Source organism: Physeter macrocephalus, unplaced genomic scaffold (genome assembly GCF_002837175.3).
Source record: "Physeter macrocephalus isolate SW-GA unplaced genomic scaffold, ASM283717v5 random_222, whole genome shotgun sequence".
NCBI lineage: Eukaryota > Metazoa > Chordata > Mammalia > Artiodactyla > Physeteridae > Physeter > Physeter macrocephalus.
Genome location: NW_021145508.1, coordinates 38,935 through 58,689, shown reverse-complemented (window position 1 = coordinate 58,689; position 19,755 = coordinate 38,935). Strand labels below are relative to the sequence as shown.

General features: G+C 52.5%; 3 protein-coding genes across 7 annotated transcripts in view; 1 reads left to right on the top strand and 2 right to left on the bottom strand.

Annotated features, from left to right (window-relative positions):
- Nucleotides 1-61: 61 nt before the first annotated feature.
- On the bottom strand, nt 62-5,238 carry TMEM234 (transmembrane protein 234). Of its 5 annotated transcripts, XM_028484736.2 has the most exons (6): nt 5,198-5,238; nt 4,757-4,908; nt 3,889-3,955; nt 1,079-1,171; nt 746-799; nt 62-371 (listed from the first exon to the last, which is right to left on the bottom strand). In XM_028484736.2, the coding sequence occupies exons 1-6, from the start codon at nt 5,211-5,213 to the stop codon at nt 70-72; spliced, it is 684 nt and encodes a 227-aa protein (XP_028340537.1). In that variant the 5' UTR covers nt 5,214-5,238; the 3' UTR covers nt 62-69. The 5 variants fall into 5 exon arrangements, with proteins under 5 accessions (XP_028340537.1, XP_023981291.1, XP_028340535.1 ...); XM_024125523.1 differs by having other exon boundaries at nt 62-799; XM_028484734.2 differs by lacking the exon at nt 746-799 and having other exon boundaries at nt 62-344.
- Nucleotides 5,239-5,273: 35 nt separating this feature from the next.
- EIF3I (eukaryotic translation initiation factor 3 subunit I) lies at nt 5,274-13,701 on the top strand. Its single transcript, XM_007125100.4, has 11 exons — nt 5,274-5,335; nt 5,428-5,520; nt 7,355-7,442; nt 7,740-7,805; nt 8,998-9,147; nt 9,235-9,362; nt 11,968-12,078; nt 12,190-12,279; nt 12,600-12,673; nt 13,191-13,283; nt 13,413-13,701. The coding sequence occupies exons 1-11, from the start codon at nt 5,333-5,335 to the stop codon at nt 13,492-13,494; spliced, it is 978 nt and encodes a 325-aa protein (XP_007125162.1). The 5' UTR covers nt 5,274-5,332; the 3' UTR covers nt 13,495-13,701.
- Nucleotides 13,702-13,787: 86 nt separating this feature from the next.
- LOC102974564 (myotubularin-related protein 9-like) overlaps nt 13,788-19,755 on the bottom strand; it is a 6,481-nt gene continuing 513 nt past the window's right edge. Inside the window, exons 2-10 of the mRNA XM_024125614.3 lie at nt 19,538-19,646; nt 19,219-19,344; nt 18,930-19,103; nt 18,215-18,441; nt 16,636-16,797; nt 16,306-16,447; nt 16,005-16,225; nt 14,180-14,331; nt 13,788-14,098 (exon numbers count right to left, since the gene is read on the bottom strand). Of these exons, the coding sequence (XP_023981382.1) occupies nt 13,965-14,098; nt 14,180-14,331; nt 16,005-16,225; nt 16,306-16,447; nt 16,636-16,797; nt 18,215-18,441; nt 18,930-19,103; nt 19,219-19,344; nt 19,538-19,646 (1,447 nt within the window). The 3' untranslated portion in view covers nt 13,788-13,964. The remainder of the gene's footprint in view (nt 14,099-14,179; nt 14,332-16,004; nt 16,226-16,305; nt 16,448-16,635; nt 16,798-18,214; nt 18,442-18,929; nt 19,104-19,218; nt 19,345-19,537; nt 19,647-19,755) is intronic.

The following is a 19,755-nucleotide window of genomic DNA, read 5'->3' as shown; positions in this document are numbered from 1 at the left end:
GGGTCGTCCCAATAAAAGAATACTTACTAACCTCCATCTGTTTACTACACATTTATTACAGACTACTGCTCACCTGGCATTGCTCCATACGTTGGGGTCTGGCAGTGCAGGGGCCCATAGATGTCGATCTGTTTGGGAGGGGCCGGCACCCACCTCACGGGAGGGACAGGCAAGGCTAACAGCAAACTCCTCTCCCCAAAGTCTGCTGTTCTTATGCACCTTCCCCTCAGTTCCCTCCTCAGCCAGCCAAGGCTGAGCCCTGGAGCCCTCCTGTTCGCATTTCTGGCTCACAGACTGTAGCTGGCTCTCTTCTTGCAGCTGGAGTTCTGCGGTCCACCAACCAGCTGCTGGGATAGGCACAGGAACAGTGCCTGGGTCAGGCACAGGAACAGTGGCAGGCCTGGGGGCCTGGGGCCTGACATGACAGCAGAAAGTGTGCTGCTGGGGCAGAAAGGTTGCTGAGGGTGAGTGTGAAGTCTCTTGCGCTAAATCCGAGCAGGTGAACAGCAGGTGGAAGTTACAAAACCCTTTCACTTTTGTTCTCTTATTACGATCCATGAGGTAGCTATTATCCCAAGAGACGAGGAAGCTGAGGCTGGGGGGTGGAGGTGGGTGGGAGGGCTAAGTCCTCATGCTCACTGCCTCTACCTCATGGCCCAGGGGCTTCCTGGAGACAGCAGAGCCGGAGGGTGGCCTTGGTCCACTCAAGGCGTAGATGGTTGCCCCTGGGTCTTGGTCACTGAGCTTGTGATGCAGAGTGTAATTCCTGCCACGGTGAGCACCATACCTGCGAATGCTCCTGGGATAATGGGCAGAAATTGAGAGGCTCTGAGACCAGCCATGCCATTAGGAGCTGGTGCAGGGCTGAGGGAAGGGCTCAGACAGTGTCTGTCCCCAGACTACCCAGGGGAAGGAAACTCTGATGGCCACAAGGAAGCAGTGGAGCTGCAGAGGAAAGGGGCAGGATCGGGGAAGATCCTCTCCTCACTGGGCCAAGGGAGATGGCTCTGGAAGAAACTAACCCAGGGGTGTCAAAGCCCAAGTAGTGGCTCCCCAAACTTGCAGTGGCCAGACTTACGTTTTCCACCAATATCTTCTCCAAGGACCTTCCCAACAATCAGTGTAAAGATGATGGCCAGAGAGTTACTGATGGGCACAGCTAGGGTCAGATCTGAGTGATCAGAATGAAAAGAATCTCTGAGATGCAAAAAAAAAAAAAAGTCTTTCTAGGCACAAAACACTTTCATTACATCATCAAGACAGTCTTTTAAGAAGGGTATCTCATGACCCCATTTTCCAGATTAAGTCACAGCAAAGCTCAGGATTCAAACCCAGGTCTCCTGACTCTAAATTCAGTGCTTCCTCAGGATTCCAGCATGAAGACCTGAACTACAAGGTCTGGGACCACCTTGGTTTGCTGGTAAGGATGAGATCTTTGCACTCAAGGAGAACTTCTGAGATCTCAAGGACATCTGGACAGACAAGTACCCAAAACCCAAAGGATGCAGTAGCTATTAACACCAAACACATTTATCAAGTATACATTACGTGCCAGGTGCTTTGTGCACCCATCTCATTAATCTTCACAAAAACACTGCAGGAAGGGCATTAGCATCATTCTACATAAATAAAAGAATCAAAGGCTCAAAGACATGAAATAAATTGAGGCAAACTGAGGATTTAAACCAAGGTCTGCCTGACTCCAAAGCCTGTGCCCTTCTTGAATCCATTTAGATGGATAAGGACAAACCAAAACTGCAGGTGAAGCACATTTTGTTTCTGGTTCAGCTCAGACTTGGGCCTTACGGAATTACAGAAGAGAAAAAATGTCAGCGGTAGGAAGCCAGGTACAGGACAGGCCCCACAAGGCTGGGCCTTAAGTAGAGGTCACCACAGTCCAGGGTCTGTTCCTTAGTTTGAAGCCCCGAGGGACTAACTTGCAAGAAACAAACTTCAAAAAGACTAATGGAGGGCTTCCCTGGTGCGCAGTGGTTGAGAGTCCGCCTGCCGATGCAGGGGACACGGGTTCGTGCCCCGGTCCGGGAAGATCCCACATGCCGTGGAGCGGCTGGGCCTGTGAGCCATGGCCGCTGAGCCTGCGCGTCCGGAGCCTGTGCTCCGCCAACGGGAGAGGCCACAGCAGTGAGAGGCCCGAGTACCGCAAAAAAAAAAAAAAAAAAAAGACTAATGGAGTTAAGAACACTGTTAACTTAAAATTTATTACACTTAAATTTTGTACACCAAAAGCTTTTTAAGAAGATAGATTTTACGTTAAGTGTTCTTAAACACATACAAAACAACAACACAAAAAATGAAATCAGAAGCTGAGTTACTAGTTTACAAGACTCATAACTGCCAGGCAGACTGTGCATGTTGGCTTCTCAGCACACTCTTTCCCAGCCCTCCGGGGCCTCACCTGCTTCAGGTAGCGGAGGAGAGAACTGTGCAGCTCCTCATCCCCTGCGAGGCCCCACCAAGGCTGGCATTAGCCATCCAAGAAACTGACACAACTGCTACCTACTCAGAGCTCCTTCCTTAAGCTTTCACACTTTACATCGAGTGCAGTGGCTGCTAAAGTCTGGTTTGCAACAGTAGATTGAGGAGGGAAGCAGCATGGTACAAGGGAAGAGCAAGGGCACTGGAGTGAGGCTGACCCAGGTTTCCCTGTCACCTTGGTTAGGTCATTCAAACACTCTGAGCCTGTGCCCTACATGAAAAACTGTGATAGCAAGATAACAACATCACCTTACAACAGGGTTGTAAGATGAAATACGATAACGTGTGTATATCCTTGGCTGAATATATCCTTAATAAATAGGGACCACTGTTCGGATTATTAGAATGGGTGGGCGTTAAAGGATACAGAGTAGGTGGTGAGATAATAGGATCCTAAAATTCCAATTTGCTCAAAACATGGTAAATGGCTAACTGCAGTCAGCTGACCAGAGGGCTCAGCATTCTGGGCAGCAGGCAGTGCCAGAGGCTTTCAAACTTTCTTTTAAATGAAGTCTCATGAGAAGCCCAAAATGTAAGACAGATGAAAGCAGAGTGACTCTAGTTGAAGCTGACATGGCAGGTCTGGAGGTCGGCCTATCCACTCACTCTCCTATGGCCTCTGAGGGGTTTCCCAGGGCTATGTGGGACCCAAACTCCTGTCAAGTCCCTGGGGGGCCTAGGTGAGACTCCAGGAGAGGTGAAATTCTCATAGCAAAGTTCAAGAGCATAAACTTTAGTAATATATGGCTTCAAATCCTTCTGCACAGACATGCAGTGGGACATAAAGAGAGATGCGATAAGTTGCCCAAAGTTCTGTAACTTCATCTCCTAGTTGGAGACAATCATGCCTACTACATAGGGTCGAGATGAGAATTTTTAAAAATGTGTAAAACTAGAACAGTATCTGACACAGTAGAGGGCAGTCAACAACAGTGGGCGAAAGGCAATTTATATTTATTGAGCTCCTCCTGGTACAGTGTGCACCAGGTACTCTGCCAAATGCTTTTCATACACTGAATTTAATGCTCTCCGTGTTATGAAGCCAGCTGTAAAAAATCAAGATTCAAATAAGGGACTTGCTCAAGGTTAGGCAGGTAGCAAGCAGTGGAAGCAAGAGTGTCAAAGCCAGCCCTTGGCACAGCAAAATGAACCTTCTTTCTTCCTCTGCCACTGCATGAGACTGCCAGGCTTCAAACCAACTCTCGTGCCTGGCAGCATACTCATAACCAGCCCACCATGCCCTACTGCCCAGAGAAGAGGGTGCAACTCGGGAAGCAGAGACAGTGGGCTCTCCCTCACTCATGGCAATAAGGTGTTTTAGACACCCTCCCCGCAGTGACTCTCTGGGTGGCCTCCACCACTAAGCATAGCACTTCTAACCCAGAGACCCACCTGTTGATGCCAAGGTGAGGTAGTAGAGAAGGGAGCCACACTGGTTGAGGGAAAAGGGCAACAGGTACTGGAAACAGAAAAAACTTGCAGTCAGTGTGATTGCTTAACTGAGCAGTGCTGCTTTCTTTGAGCTTTGAGATATGCCTTTCCTCGGAGGGAGGGGTAGGTATAAGGGCCTAGGACCTAAGCCCTCTGAAAAGAACCCTTCCAGGGCAGAGGGAACATCACTGACTGAATTCCATGCCTTTGCCCTGAATGCCCTCCCCCTCAGCCCTGCTGGTTCCTATCCTCCCCATCCTGCAAGCCCCTGAATGCCAGCGTTACTCTATCCAAGAAGCCTTCCCCCGGTCCCCTAGCTCCAGCCTCCCTCCTGTGAACTCACGCAGCACTTATCTGTACCTCTCTCAAAGCCCTTAGCCCTAAGAGGCGGTGTGTCTATGTCTTGTCTTTCCCACTAGCCTAGACTGGCAGCGTTGGGGTCAGAGGTAGTTCTCCATATCCTGCCTCCCCAGGGCCAATTTGAGCCCTAAGCCCTCCCTCCGGAAAGGTCTGCTGCAGGGATCACCATAATAAAATATTAATAATAGCAGCTCAAAACATCGTAGATTTGAGCCCTAATTATGTACTAGGCCCAATGCTAAGTGCTTTATGTGCCTCACCTCACTTAATCCTCACAACTGCCCCATGAGATGGTTACATTATTCCCGTTTTACAGATGAGGAAACTGAGGCTCAAGGCAGACGAGGGACTCATCCAAGAGCTTCTAGCGAGTTAGTGGTGGAGCGCAGATTCTGACCCTGACCTGTCTGACTCCAGAGACCAAATTCTTAGCGGCTACCCACGAGAAAGGGGTCATTCACCGACGCACCTCAGTATTCAAGAAGAGGGTCTTCGTCTCCTGCAGCAACTGCCGGGCCCAGGTCCGCTCATGAACGTGCTGCAGGTGCGAGGAGGCCCGCTTCAGCAGCGGCTGTGTGCCACCCCACAGAGCGGCCACCAGCACCAGAGCCAGCACCTGCCCTGGATGGAGATGCGAGTGACACCCGCCCCCTACCCCGCCACCCCACCGCACGGTCCCAGCCCTCCTGCCGCCTCCCATCCCCAGCCCGCCGCCCCCACAGCCCTTCTTTGCTCTCCAACGCCCCGGGTGTGATTGGCGGGGAGGACAAGACCCCGGGAGGCCGGGGAGGTGGATCCAGGAGCCCAGGTTCGGGGTTGCAGCAGTGGTCGGGGTTAGGTGGTGGGGGTGGAGTAGAAATGAATTCCGGGTGGGAGTCTGGAAGTCTGGGGAGGGGCGGGGCCCGCCTACCCAGGGTTGCCGCCATGGCAACGCCGCTCCTCTCCACTTCCGGGAACGAAGGGGCGGATACCCGTAATCCGGAAGTGGTGCCAAAGCCTCTTCCGGTTCTGCTCGCGTTGCGTTTTTCCTCGCGTCACCGCCGGCATGGTGAGTTCCCATGAGTTACAGTTGTTGCCCTGGGGGGTCCGGGCCGGGGCCGATTCTGGGCGCTGACACTCCCGTCCTGTCCGTCCCCACAGAAGCCGATCCTGCTGCAGGGCCATGAACGGTCCATTACGCAGATTAAGTACAACCGCGAGGGAGACCTCCTCTTCACGGTGGCCAAGGACCCTGTGAGCGTCGGCCGGAGGGCGGGCCGCCGGGACAGTGCGGAGGGGGCCCGGGAGGGGGCGAGTTCATTCTGCCGGGGCGAAGGGTGGACAGGCCAGTTTTGCCGCGAGAGAGAACCCAAAGAGCGCCCCATTCTGAGAAGTAGGGAGAGACCATCCCGGGATTTGGCGGGCGAGAACATTAAATCTGGAGAGGTGGGAAAGGACTCAGTTGTTGGTAGAAGGAAGGACTAGCCGGGGAGAAGAAAAGCAAGGGACCTTGTGGAAGGGAAGGGGGACGAGGGTCAGCTTGCTCAGGGAGCGGAGAGGAGACCATTCTGGGGAAGAACAAAACTATTCTAGGGCTTCCCTGGTGGCGCAGTGGTTGAGAGTCCGCCTGCCGATGCAGGGTACACGGGTTCGTGTCCCGGTCCGGGAGGATCCCACATGCCGCGGAGCGGCTGGGCCCGTGAGCCATGGCCGCTGAGCCTGCGCGTCCGGAGCCTGTGCTCCGCAACGGGAGAGGCCACAGCAGTGAGAGGCCCGCGTACCGCAAAAACAAAACAAACAAACAAACAAAACACAAAAAAATACTATTCTACAAGGATAGGGGAACAGACCACCTGAAGAAAGGGAAAGTTGATCCTTGGGTGGCGAGGGACACAGAGGCCTTAATTAAGATGTCCCTGGTATCATTTCAGTCAGCCCTTTCCTGCCGCTCACTGACTGCAAACAGCCCCTCACAGTACTGCCTTTTGAGGCACCTCCATATGGAGGGAGTTAACTCGAGTGGCTAAAAGTGAGGGCTCTGAAACCAAACAGACCTGATTTGAATCCTGAGTGCTGCGTTCACTAGCAGTGTGACTTTGAGCATGTCGTTTAACCTTTATAAACTTAAAAGTGTCCTTTTTTACAAAAATATGGGTAGTAATAGTGCTTCTTTCTGGGGTTGTCTTTAAGATTAATGAGATTATTCAAGTAAGGCGCTTAGTGTGTGTGAGTGCCTAATTAATGTTAGTCACTTATATTTTAAATTCCTTAGACAGTATTTTATTGGAGCTACCCTTTGAAGAAGGCGTGACTGTCCTGACCATTTTACAGATGGGAAAACTGAAGTTCAGAGGGGTGAAGCACAATTTTTTAAAATATTTATTTATTTATTTTATATTTATTTTTGGCTGTGTTGGGTCTTCGTTTCTGTGCGAGGGTTTTCTCCAGTTGCGGCGAGGGGGGGGCCACTCTTCATCGCGGTGCGCTGGCCTCTCACTGTCGCAGCCTCTCCCGTCGCAGAGCACAGGCTCCAGACGCGCACGCTCAGTAGGTGTGGCTCACGGGCCTAGGCGCTCCGCGGCATGTGGGATCTTCCCGGACCGGGGCACGAACCCGTGTCCCCTGCACTGGCAGGCGGATTCCTAACCACTGCGCCACCAGGAAAGCCCAGAAGCACTAATTTTGAGATAATACAGTGAGATAGTAGCAGAGCAGGGATGGGAACCCAGGCTTCCCTACTGCCAACTGCTCCCATTTGGACAGAACACCAAAGCTACTGTTTTGCGAGGCTGGCACCTGACTTGACCTTTTATTTTTCTGAGGGTTTAGGAGTCTGGGAAAGGGCTGGTATAGTGGCAAATGGAGACTTTTTGCAAGCCTTCTGACTCCCTTGCTGCTTACTTGCGGGAAGGAGGAGAATCCAGGATTTGGTCTTTTTACCAGCAACCTGCTGTTTCCCAAGAGATGAACAGGAGAGGGCAGAATCTGGCCTGGGTAGAGGCTGCTGGGGGCTCCTGGGGCAAAATAGGAGGCCGTTGCTCTGCCTGAGATGCCTATCATCCTGTCATATTGTCATTGACTCCTCCAGATTGTCAATGTATGGTACTCTGTGAATGGTGAGAGGCTGGGCACCTATATGGGCCATACCGGAGCTGTGTGGTGTGTGGACGCTGACTGTATCCTTGTCTTTGCGCTGAGTCTGTGCTCCCAGGGTCTGCCAGCAATGGAGAGGCTGCTGACTTGGAGTTGGGAGTTTGGGTTGCTCTTGTGGGTCTAGAGAATGATGCTACCTACCTCCTTGGTCTGTTCATTGGTTGGGGGAGCATTTAGGACAAGTTCCAGTTCTGGATGAGGAGGTTAGGATGAGAGAAGAAGGAAGGCTCTCTGGTGCTGAACAGGGAGGTGATTCAATTGGCCTTCCAAGAGGACAAGGGCTCAGGTAACTCTGTCATGCTTCTTAACACCCTCTTCAGGGGACACCAAGCATGTCCTCACCGGCTCAGCTGACAACAGCTGTCGTCTCTGGGACTGTGAAACAGGTAAGCCTGGATCCTTCACTTTTACAGCAAACAGTGAGGACCTACAGGTTTCCTCAGAACCTGTTCACCTTGTTGAGGTGAACAGGTTCTGGGGAAATAGAGATAAATCCAGAGATGGTTCTTAGTCTATGGAAAAAGAGACAGACAAGAAAATAAAGAAGACAGAGGAGAAAAGAGGCATACAGTGAGACATAAGCCATGTTAGAGGAAGCAAAGAGCACTGTGGAAGGCCGGAGGGGGGCAACTGAATGCCTGGAATGGGGGTGGAAACAGCCTGGGAAGGTTTCCCAAAGTAAATGTCATATGACCTGGGGCTTGAACGATGAGAAAGAGGTCATCGCTCTGGAACATGCAGGAATGAAAGCAGGGCAAGTGTCATATCCAAGCCATCTGATCTGGCAGGAGTTCGTGCTTCTTGGGGGATGAAATAGACAGCAGTGGGGAAGCTGAGGCAGGCTAGGGCCAGAACAGGCCTTGAATGCAAACTCAGGAGCGTGGCTTTGTTCTGTAGGATTTGGCATGCCGTGGAGATCCCTGAGCAGGGAAGAGGGTGTTTAGCTTTAGCAAGCCCAGATAGCAGTGGGGAGCATTGGAGGAACAGACAGAAGACAGGGGAGCCTATTAAGCCGCTCCATTTAGTAAATATTTACTGGTAATCCAGATCTCTTCCAGGTCTTTGCTGGGCACTGGGGACACACAGAGAAATTAGAGCAGGACTTTGCTGTGGAAGAGTGCATTCTGAGGCAGAGACAGATAGAATGCAGTCCACTGTGAGTGCCACAGTGGCAGGTGTCTGAGGAGGGACTGTGGGGAGAAGTTAAAAGACTTGAGCCAAAGCACAGCAGTGAGGAAAAAAGCGGGGGAGGGCACTAGAGTCAGTAGTGCAGGAGAAACAGTGCAACGTGACAATAGGCAAGTGTATTTTTTTGTTTGTTTTGCTTTTTAAAAATATTTATTTGGTTACACCAGCTCCTTAGTTGCAGCACGTGGGCTCCTTAGTTGTGGCATACGAACTCTTAGTTGCAGCATGCATGTGGGATCTAGTTCCCTGATCAGGGATCGAACCCGGGCCCCCTGCATTGGGAGCGCTGAGTCTTACCCTCTGTGCCACGAGGGAAGTCCCAATAGGCAAGTGTAGAGAGAGTCCTCCCTGCAGTGGGCAAGGGCTAGCCCACACTCTGCCTGTCTCCAGGGAAGCAGCTGGCCCTACTCAAGACCAATTCAGCAGTCCGGACCTGTGGCTTTGACTTCGGGGGCAACATCATCATGTTCTCCACAGACAAGCAGATGGGCTACCAGTGCTTTGTGAGCTTCTTCGACCTGCGGGATCCGAGCCAGATTGGTGAGCCGGTGCTGGGGCTCAGGACTAGGGTTGACGTGAAGGGCTCGACTCCAGAGCCCAGGGCCTGACATCTGCTGCCCCACACAGACAACAACGAACCCTACATGAAGATCCCTTGCAACGACTCCAAGATCACCAGTGCTGTTTGGGGACCCCTTGGCGAGTGCATCATTGCAGGCCACGAGGGCGGAGAGCTCAACCAGTATAGCGCCAAGGTAAGGGGGTGGGTGAGGCCTAAGCCCATCAGAATGATTCTCTGTGAGAGGCAGGATAAGCCCATTGGTTAAGAGAGCTGGATTCACATACAGATTTCACCCCTTTCTCATTATGTGATCTTGGGCGTATTACATAACTTCACGGAGCCTATTTATCTGTAAGATGTTTCAAGGATCAGATGACATCAGGTGTTTGAAAAACTTGTCATAGAGTACTCAGGATATGTTACTAATGATCACAGTTAAGCATTCTCCTGCCACTACTGAGTGCCAGGCCCCATGCTAGGCTCTGAGGACAAAGAAGTGAATCAGACATGGGCCCTGCCCCGGGGGAGACAGACTGGCAAACAGCTAGCACATGGGTCAGATTGTGAGTTTTGCCACCACAGAGGTCTCAGCCAAGTACAGAAAGTGCCCTCTGTCACGGAGGAGGTGGCATGTACATTAATCTGTGAAGAATAAATGGAGCTTCAAGCCAGAAGAGAGGGACCAGGACTAGATAGTTTACAGGTCAGGAGACAAAGGAGTTGTAATTTTCCCTTAGGTAGGAGGGAATCTTCAAATGGTTATGGATGATCAGGTTTTCTCTTTAGAAAACTCTCTCGCAGGCTAGTTTGGAGAATGGACATAAACTAGGCAGTAGTCATAGGGATGTGGACTACCTGACAGTCAGGAGACATTCAGAGGTGACTGATGAGATGGAGGGTTAGGAAAAGGGTAAAGTCCAGGCTGTCTCAGATTTCAGATGTGGGTGCCTGGGTTTCTGAAGAATACTGGACTATAATACCATAAAGGTTAGCCAGTCACTCAACAAGCACTGACTGTGGTCCACTAAAGTACCAGGCCCACCTGCAGGAAGGGAATGGGAACCAAGGGCAAAGACATAAATAACGCTTGATGATAGCAAACAGTGAGCTGATCTGTGCCCCCAGGTAGGCCTGACTGCAAAGCTGGTACTTGTTCCCTGAAATGTAAGAGCCGGATACCTCCCTACCATGTGTCCAAATTAATGGAGGAAACAGAAATACATTCTTCCCTCAGAATAGGTGAAAGTAACTCAGGAAAGGAAATGACAGTCTTCTGAGGGTCTCTGTTTGAGGCCCAATGCTTGAGGCCTTTTAATCATCTAACAAATGTTTACACAGCACCTGGCCAGGTGCCTGTCATTCAAAGTCAAGTAAGACCAAGTCCCAGTATCCTTACAGTGACCCTGAGGGCTTTTTTTTTTTTTGGCCACGCCATGCAGCTTGTGGGATCTTAGTTCCCGGACCAGGGAACTAAGTGAGAATGCCAGTGAGAGGCCAAGTCCTAACCACTGGACCGCCAGGGAATTACCCCTGGGGGCGCTTTTTTTTTTTTTTTTTTTTGGCCGCGTCGGGTTTTCGACATGGGCTTTCTCTAGCTGTGGAGAGCGGGGGCTACTCTTCGTTGTGGTGCGTGGGCTTCTCATTGCGGTGGCTTCTGTTTGTTGTGGAGCATGGGCTCTAGGCACTTGGGCTTCGGTAGTTGTGGCACGTGGGCTCATTAGTTGTGACTTGTGGGCTCTAGAGTGCAGGCTCAGTAGTTGTGGCGCACAAGCTTAATTGCTCCAAGGCATGTGGGATCTTCCTGGACTAGGGCTCGAACTCTTGTCCCCTGCATTGGCAGGCAGATTCTTAACCACTGGGCCACCAGGGAAGTCCCCCCTCAGGGCTTTTAATAATCTTGTTTTCTAGATAGAGAAATTGAGGCACAGAGAAGTTTTGTTTGTTTGTTTTTGGCCACGCTGCTTGGCTTGCAGGATCTTAGTTCCTTGACCAGGGATTGAACCCGGGCCCTTGGCAGTGAAAGCGCAGAATCCTAACCACTGGACTGCCAGGGAACTCCCACAGAGAAGTACTTTTAAGGGCAGACTCTAAAACTCTGTACTACATAGTCTAGCAGGTTCTTTTAGTGGGAAGGGAAATCAGGAGATGAGACGGCCTTTTGAAAAGACCTAAGGAAAGGATGGTCGGCAGGCGGACGCGCAACCACTGCGCCACCAGGGAAGCCCCTAGACAGCCTTTTGAAAAGACCTAAGAAAAGGATGGACCAGCAGTGGTCCTCGTGAACTGTGACCAAGACCCTACGAGGGAAGGAGATGCGAGCGGATTCTGCCTCTTACTGGTTTTAGGATCTCCAGTCACACCACCTCTCTGAACCTTAGTTTCTTCCTTTTAAAATTTCTGTTAAAATACTACTTCATAGGATTGTGTGAGGATTAAAGGAAATAGGTGTTGTTAAGTGCTTAGCACAACGCTTGGCATATAGTAGCCATTCCATAAATATTTGTTGGAAGGATTAAACGGAAACTTCTCTGCTGTTACATGATGATTAATTAATAGGTCTGTAGATTTGTCACCATAAGTGTGTGTTTTCCTAGGTAGACTAGCAGTGTTTGCGAAACCAGCACACTTGGGCCAGTTTGGGCTTGGGAGTGGGAGTAAATGTTGACTCAGGGGACACTGAGGCAGACCCCTCCCAGACCCCTCCCCTTCATGGGACAAGAAACAGTCCAGAACCCTGGCTGAGCAGTGGGGTAGTGAGGATCAGGTTGGTCAGAGCCTCACTCTTCTTCCTTTTGCAGTCTGGGGAGGTATTGGTGACTGTTAAGGAGCACTCCCGGCAGATCAATGACATCCAGTTATCCAGGGACATGACCATGTTTGTCACTGCATCCAAGGACAACACAGCCAAGGTGAGCCCGGGCAAGGGGTCTGGTGGGGCTGATCCCACCCTCCAGCCTGGCCCTCGACTTCCCCCCAAGAAGGCTCCTTTTACAGATTTCTTCCCTGCCTTCTCTCTCTAGCTCTTTGACTCCACAACCCTTGAACACCAGAAGACTTTCCGGACAGAACGTCCCGTCAACTCAGCTGCCCTCTCTCCCAACTATGACCATGTAAGGGACCCCACCCGAGCTTCTTGCTAAAGCCTCAGAATGTTTCCAGGATCTAGTTGTCTGTCTAGCAATTAAGAAAAGATCTCTGGGGAAAAATGGTGTCAGGCAGAGAGGAGATTCTCAGAGCAGCAACAAGGCTGAATGATTGGGAAGCCCCAGGGGACAGGGTAGGAGGTGGCTGAAGGATGTTTGTTCCTTACCCTTAATATATTCCTAGTCTGATGTGGGAGATAATTAAAGGCTTATGGGGTGGGGGGAAAAAAACAGAAAATGGATTTGCCTGCCCTTTGGGCCTGTCTAGAGTTTCTTCTTCCCTTCAGGTGGTGCTGGGCGGTGGTCAGGAAGCAATGGATGTAACCACCACTTCCACCAGGATTGGCAAGTTCGAGGCCAGGTAAAGGGGGAAGGAGCTCTTCCAAACTGAAACTTCATGAAATGTCTTTCATGATGGACACAAACCATATAACTGAAGAGAATTTCTTTAATTCATTGGCTGCTAGGAAGTGCAGCCAGATTTGTGGCCCTCCTGTGACAAGTGTATAATATAGCAGTTAAGAGCTTGAACTCTTGGGCTCGCTCTGAAGCTCTACACATCACTGTAGTTCTCTGTGCCCAATTACCCTTGACTGTATAATGAGGACAATGATAATATACCTACCTCATAAAACTGTGCAGATTAAATAAATGACTTAATAGTTGTTAAGCTCTTAGAGCACTGCCCAGCACATAGTAAGGAAGACGTTTGGGTCCAATCTTCCCCCAACTTTGTCTTGTTCTGTTCACATTCATTTCCCCTTTTCCCAGTTTCCCCACTTTACAGTTTGTGTTTGGGGAGTGGTACCTCTCGACATGTTTTGGAAGGAGATGGAAAATGAATGAACTGTCACTTCCCACCCCGCTCTCTCCTCCAGGTTCTTCCACTTGGCCTTTGAAGAAGAGTTTGGAAGAGTCAAGGGTCACTTTGGACCTATCAACAGTGTTGCCTTCCATCCTGATGGCAAGAGGTAGGGCCCAGTGAAGGGAGATGAGCTCAGCCCTGGTCTGCCCGCCTCTGCCCCTTTCCCATGCCCTGCCCCCTAGGTCTGCCTCCCCCAGGGCAGGCCTCTGACGGGGCCCTGCCTGTCTCTTTCCAGCTACAGCAGCGGCGGAGAAGATGGTTATGTCCGCATCCACTACTTCGACCCACAGTACTTTGAATTTGAGTTTGAGGCTTAAGAAGCCGGATCTCTGGGAATTCCCTGGCTATCCAGTGATTAGGACTCCAAGCTTCCACTGCACGGGGCATGGGTTCCATCCCTGGTCGGGGAACTAAGATCCCACATGCCGCACGGCGTGGACACACACAACACACGCACACACCACAAAAAGAAGCCGGATCTCCATATGGGCCAGGTTCACAGAAGGCTTTGGACTCTGAGAAATAAATTAGTTTGGAAATAAATGGTTTCTCGTCTGAAATTTCGTCAGTTTCATCACTTTCCCTTCTCAGTGATGCCCCAGCAAGCTCATACCAATCATGGATACCTTTATTATTTGGACCTTCCCCCTACACTTTGGATACTTCAAACATGGAACTTCAGTATTATGGGCTAGGCTGGGTTGCAGGCACCGTCATTCAAGGTCCAGAGGTGCTGAGGGGCCTGGAGGTTTCAGGAACATCTCAACCACCATCCAAGGACCAGTACTTAGGGTTGGGGCTCAGAGGCTGAATCTGTTGGCTGAGAGCCTTCTGTCTTCTCCTGATCTGTTGCTATTTGCCACACCTTCTCCCATGCTACCTCTGAAGGCTCAGGTGGATGGGTCCAGCGCAGAAACAGGCCTGAGGAAGAGGAGGAGTACAGGTAAGGAAGCTGAGCAGAGGGGAGAACTCCCCCAGGGAGGAGGAGGGACAGGGGGTCACCTTGCCACAGTCGCAGGCTCTGGGGCTCCACAGAGGGCCAGATGGCCAAGGGATTGGGGACGTAGAGCGGGTTCCGGAGTTTTCGTTGCTCTTTTGGCTGATTGAGCCCAGACCACAAGGAGTGTGTTCGAGTTCTCACTTCACACAGGCATCTGGAGGGGGTGAGAGAGTGAGCTTCCAGACTCAGCTATGCCCTCTGGGACTCTGGGTGAGGGCCCTGGTTAGTAGGGTGACAGCTCCCCCAGGGCAGTGATACCCTCTCCCGCAGATGTTACTGCGAGTCACATCCTGAACTGGGCACTACAATAAAGCAGGAACAAGACAAAGTCCTAGTTTTTAAGGAGTTCTGCTTAGCTTTGCTTTGAAAGGATCAGGGAAGGCTAATTAAGAGTGCCATTTGAGCTGGGTCTAGCAGCAGAAGTTCATCAGGTGTGCAAAAACATGGAAATACTTAGGAGGGGGAACTGCAGGAACAAAAGCAAGAAAGTGGGAAAGGGCCCAAGGTGAATATTGATAGGTCTAGACTGATGAGTTAAAAAAAGGATGAAAGTGGAGATAATAAGAGCAGTGAGGAAGCTGTTCCAGTGGTCCACGTGGAAAGGAAAGTCTGGATTAGGGTAGTAGGAGGGGCCTTGGACAGGAAAGGACTAAGCTAAGAAATTCTTAGTAGAGGGACTTCCCTGGTGGCGCAATGGTTAGGACTCCATGCTCTCAATGCAGGGGGCCCAGGTTCGATCCTTGGTCAGGGAACTAGATCCCACATACATGCCATAACTAAAGAGTTCACATGCTGCAACTAAGGAGCTGGTGAGCCGCAACTAAGACCTGGCGCAACCAAATAAATATTTAAAAAAAATAAATTCTTAGAAGAAAAGCTAAATATGAAGGATGGGGGAAAGTGAGGTAAAAATAAGTTTCTAACCTGGATGATAAGCAGAGTTAGTGAAAACAACATGGTGGAGAGGAGGCCACTGGGCAACAAAAGATAACTAAATATGAGCTCTACCTTCTTAGGAGTGAACCCTCCCTCCCCTCATCTCAGTCTGATGAGAGAAAGATGGCTAATGAGAGCTCATTGGCGGCATATGCAACAAGCCAACCAAATAATAAAAACTACCACTCGTGTGCCCACTGTGTGCCAGGCACTGTGCTAAGCACTTTCCATGCTTTAACTCAGCTAATCCTCACACATGCCTCCACCCCACCTCTAGGCTATTGTGACTATTATGATCCTTTGCTTGCTCCTGATGAAACAGATTCAGGGTTGCTTTTGATCACCCAGCAGGTGAGTGGTGAAGCCAGAATTTGAGCCCAAACAATTTGACTCAGCATTCAACCTCTATTGCTTCACTAGAATCAACCCTGCAAAGTGGTAGAGAGCCCCAGAAATGATTTTGGCAGCAACTTTCCCCCTCAGTCCTTGTTTTTAAGCTAGAAGTGCACTTGTTCTTGGCTATGGACAGAGTTGGGGGTAGGTCTGAAGGATTGGCCATGGACCCATTTATTTCTGGCTTTGCAGAAGTTAGGGGGAAGTGTGAGCTCTGGAGGTAGGAGAGGAGAGGACACTCGGAGTTTTTCTAAGAGAGAAACTCGTTTGAAAGGGAAAGATGTCTTTTTTTTTTGGCTGCGCCTTGGCTTGTGGGATCTTAGTTCCCCGACCAGGGAAGTGGTACCGGGCCCCAGCAGTGAAAGCGCCGAGTCCTAACCACGGTCCACCAGCAAATTCCCGAAGATGTCTTCTAAGAAAGTAGGCTGCCAATGCAGCAGGTACCCACCCCTGTCCTGTGCCTGCCCTCTGACCCACCTTGACATCCCCTTAGCTCACCTCTCCTTTTCACTGTTGCAGAGGAAGGTGCCGAAAGGGGAGGCATAGGAGTGATCAAACAGCGCCAACAGCATCCCCTCCCCAAACTCCAGCGACAGCGGGAACTGGCGGCCCAGCTGCCACACGCAGTCCAGGAAGAGGAGAAAGATGGGTGCCTCGTGCTTGGGGCGGGTGTGGGAGAAGGCCGAGTGAGCACAGCGCAGCTGGAAGGGGTGGCCGGCCTGGGGAGGGGGCAGAGCGATGGGCACAAGGAAGTGGGGATTCTGGATGGAGGGCTGGGCTGGGCTGGGCAGCCACTTACCTGGATCCACTCTCGCTCTATCAGTTCCTGGAATCCAGCCATGGTTCGGCTCAAGGGGTCTAGGATGAGTTGGGCCAGTGAAGTCACTAGCAGGGTGCTGTCCGTGCCTTCGGCCCCATGCACCAGGATGCAGGCCCCTTCCCTGTGGGCCCAGGGCTATCAACAGTGGCCTGTCCTTCCCTGCCTGGGGTGGCCAGGCCAGGAATAGAAAGGGCCCATTTGAAACCTGTACTTGCTTACTGAGATGTGGTTTTGTGCCCAGACATTGAGAGCCCTGCCCACTCTGCCCTCTTCTCTGTCTTGTAGGGCGGCGGTGGGGGGGGGACTTACCACTCCATGCCCTGGGCTGCTAGGCAGGCTGTGCTTAGTGCCTCCTTCACATGTGACAGCCAGCGGCAGCCATCTAGTCGACTAAGCCAGCGGTCCATGCTCTGCTCCGGGTCCCCACAGGCTTCCACCAGGCGCACGAAGCTCTCCTGTAAGGGCCGCCCCCTGCACAAGTGGGAGTCTGGTCATCCCTTCTCCAGCCCAAGCTGTGGTGAGCATAGCCTAGGAACAAATGCTCCAGACCAGTGAGGGAGACATAGAGCCCTCAGAGGAGCCCATCTGACAAGAGGGACACAGGGCCCTTTGGAGAGCCCACCTAATCTGATGGAAATGTTTCCCCAATCTTGAGGATTCCCCAATTTGGTGGAGGAGACCTAAGACCCTTTGGGGAGACCTAGTCTGTTGGGGAATAGCAATGCCTGGGGAGGGGTCACGTAGCCCCCTGGAGAAACAGAATGCCCTGGGAAACCCCAATTTGATGAAGGTGTCACAGTACCCTTGATGTACCCTAGTCTGATGGGAGCAACACAGTACCCCCTGGGGAGAACCAGTCTGACAAGAGAAACACGATACTCCTGAGATTCTGGTATCTGCTCCTACTTCCCAGGAACTGTTCTGCTCTAGATCACCAGTAACCTCCTGCCAGAAAATCTAACTGAGACTTTTTCAGGCTTGTTTAAAAGCCTTCAGTGGCTCCCCACTGCCTTTAGGATAAGCTCTGAGCTCATAATCATGGCATTCAAGACCTTTGCTCTGGCCACTGTCATCCCTTTAGCCTCTCTACCTCCCTCTCTTTCCCTGCCTCCACCTCACACTCCTCACTCCCACCTCACTGAAGTGCTTGCAGTTCCAAAACAGAACAAATGACTAGGCTCCCTGCTCCTGCACACCTGCAGTGCCTTCACCTGGCATGTCCTCTCATCCTCTGACTTACTCCTCTCTTTCAGGTCTCAGCTAAAGCATCCTTTTCTCAGGGAAGCTTTCTTAGGATGACCTATTCTAAGAGAGGGGCGCCTCTTCTGTGCTGCTACTTATCACACTGAATTCTAATTGCCCATTTACTGCTGATCTTCCAACTGTGTCTGGGCTGGCCACCGTCTCAGCCTCTGTGCTGGGTCAATGTTAGCCGAATCAATGAATAAACAGAGTTTTGTATTCTGGATAGGGGAGCAGTCCACTCTCAAAGCACAAAAATCCCTCAGGACCTTCTCTTGGTTCTACCAGCTCCTGGAGACAGAGGGAGCAGATAACGACCGTGCGGGTACAGCCCTCAAGGGCAGGGCTGGGACCAGTGCAGTGTGTGTGTGTGTGTGTGTGTGTGTGTGTGTGTGTGTGTGTGTGTGTGGTTGTTCCTGGAAGAGAAATTTCAGTTCAATGTAAAGAAGTGCTTTTTCTACCCAGGCAGAGTTGGGGTGCCTAGAGAGGAATGAGCTCTGTCAGTGGGGACATGCCAACCTGGCAGGATGGCTACCAGGAAAGACCTAACAGTCCTGGAAGTTCCTAGAAGACAGCCCTCCCCCTGCCCCCATCCATGAAGAGTCCTGCACGAAAGAACCTAGGAGAGGATGGGAAGACCCCTTACCTCTCCAGGGGCCGGTGCAGCCGTTTCCAGCCCGGGTAGGCGGCCTTGGCCTCGGTGCCGCCGCCAGTCATGCGGGCCTGTTTGGCGGCCTGGGCCGAGCGCGTGTCCACGATGAAGCCCCGGGCCCCCGGGCGAGCCCCCGCCAGCACAGCTCGCAGCAGCTCCTCGTCGTCAGCGCAACGCCGCTTCTGGGGCCCGGTCAGGGGCTGGCTGGAACGCAGCAGCACCTGCGGACAGGGACTCAGCTCGGAAACTGTACCCACCCGGCCCCGGTTCAGGGACTTGCTCAGGGGATCCCTAGGCCGGGTTTACACACTGGAGCGCGTCTAGAGCTGTCTGGGGCGGGGGCGGGGGGAGGTTAGCTCAGGAGCCCTGGGGGCGTCGGACCGGGTCTGGGTGGGTTGTGGCCAGAGGGGGGAGGGACCCTCTGGGTAGAACGTGGGCGGGTCATGGGTTGACAAAAGAGGGACAAGGCTTCAGGGGGCCCAGACCAGCCGGAGGTGGGGCCAGAGATTGGCGAGACTCGGAAACCAGGGAGAGGGGCGGGGTCAGAATCGATGAAGGCAGGGTTGAGCCGAGTGGGCGGGGCCAGAATAGGGCTGGAGCCCGGGCCGCAGCCGGGCAACCAACAGGCCGGCCAGTGCAGAGAAGAGCCAAGAAGGGACGCAGAGGGTCCTAGCGGAGGGCTCTGGGTCTGGGGAGGGGTGGGGCTCACGGTTCCGCTGGGAGCGTGGTAGTAGCTGAGCACAGGGAAGCGGCCTCCGTGGCGGAAGCGGGCGCTGAGCGCCAGGGCATCGTCGTCCACGGCGCGAGGCACGATCACAGCGCGGGGGTAACTGGGGCACAAGCTGAAGTCCTCGTTCGCCTCGCTCAGCCGCCACGCTCTGGTCTGCGGCACAGGGAGGGGCGAAGACCAGGTCTAGGGCACCCAGTGAGTGCCCTGACCCCGCGCCCCTTCCAGACCCGGCTCTCCCACATCCCCAGGCCCCCACGACCGCGCCGACCTCGCGAGCTACTCGCTTGTAGTAACGTTCGGGTGGGTGGAAGTGCCAGGCTTCGCCCAGTCTCAAGCCCTTGGGACGGTAGAAGAACGGAAAGGAGGTGATGACCGATTCCAGGGAGGACAGCGCCTGGGGAACGAAGGCAAGGGATCTGGGAAAGGTCGGAATCCAGCCCTCCGCTCCGCAGCTCCCGCCTCTCCACGCACTCCAGACCACCCTGCATCCCCTTGCCATTAGCTATGCTCCGGGATAACACTGGATGCTGAGTTCCCTTGTTACGGGATAGGGTAGCTTAAGTGCCCCTGGTGCACCCCTGGCGTACCTCAATGGAGCGGGCAATGTCCAGCGTCGCTTCCACGCCCTCTATGTCCAGCTGCAGCACTCGCAGGTCCTTACAGCGCAGCGTGATGGTGCCGGCGTCACCCGCGACCCTGGGGATGGATAAACTTAGGCTTAATGTCCCCTGACCTCTACCAGAGGGGAGGAGAAAGGAGTTTCTTAGGATTGTACGTTATGCGGGGGGGGGGGGGGGGCACCAGC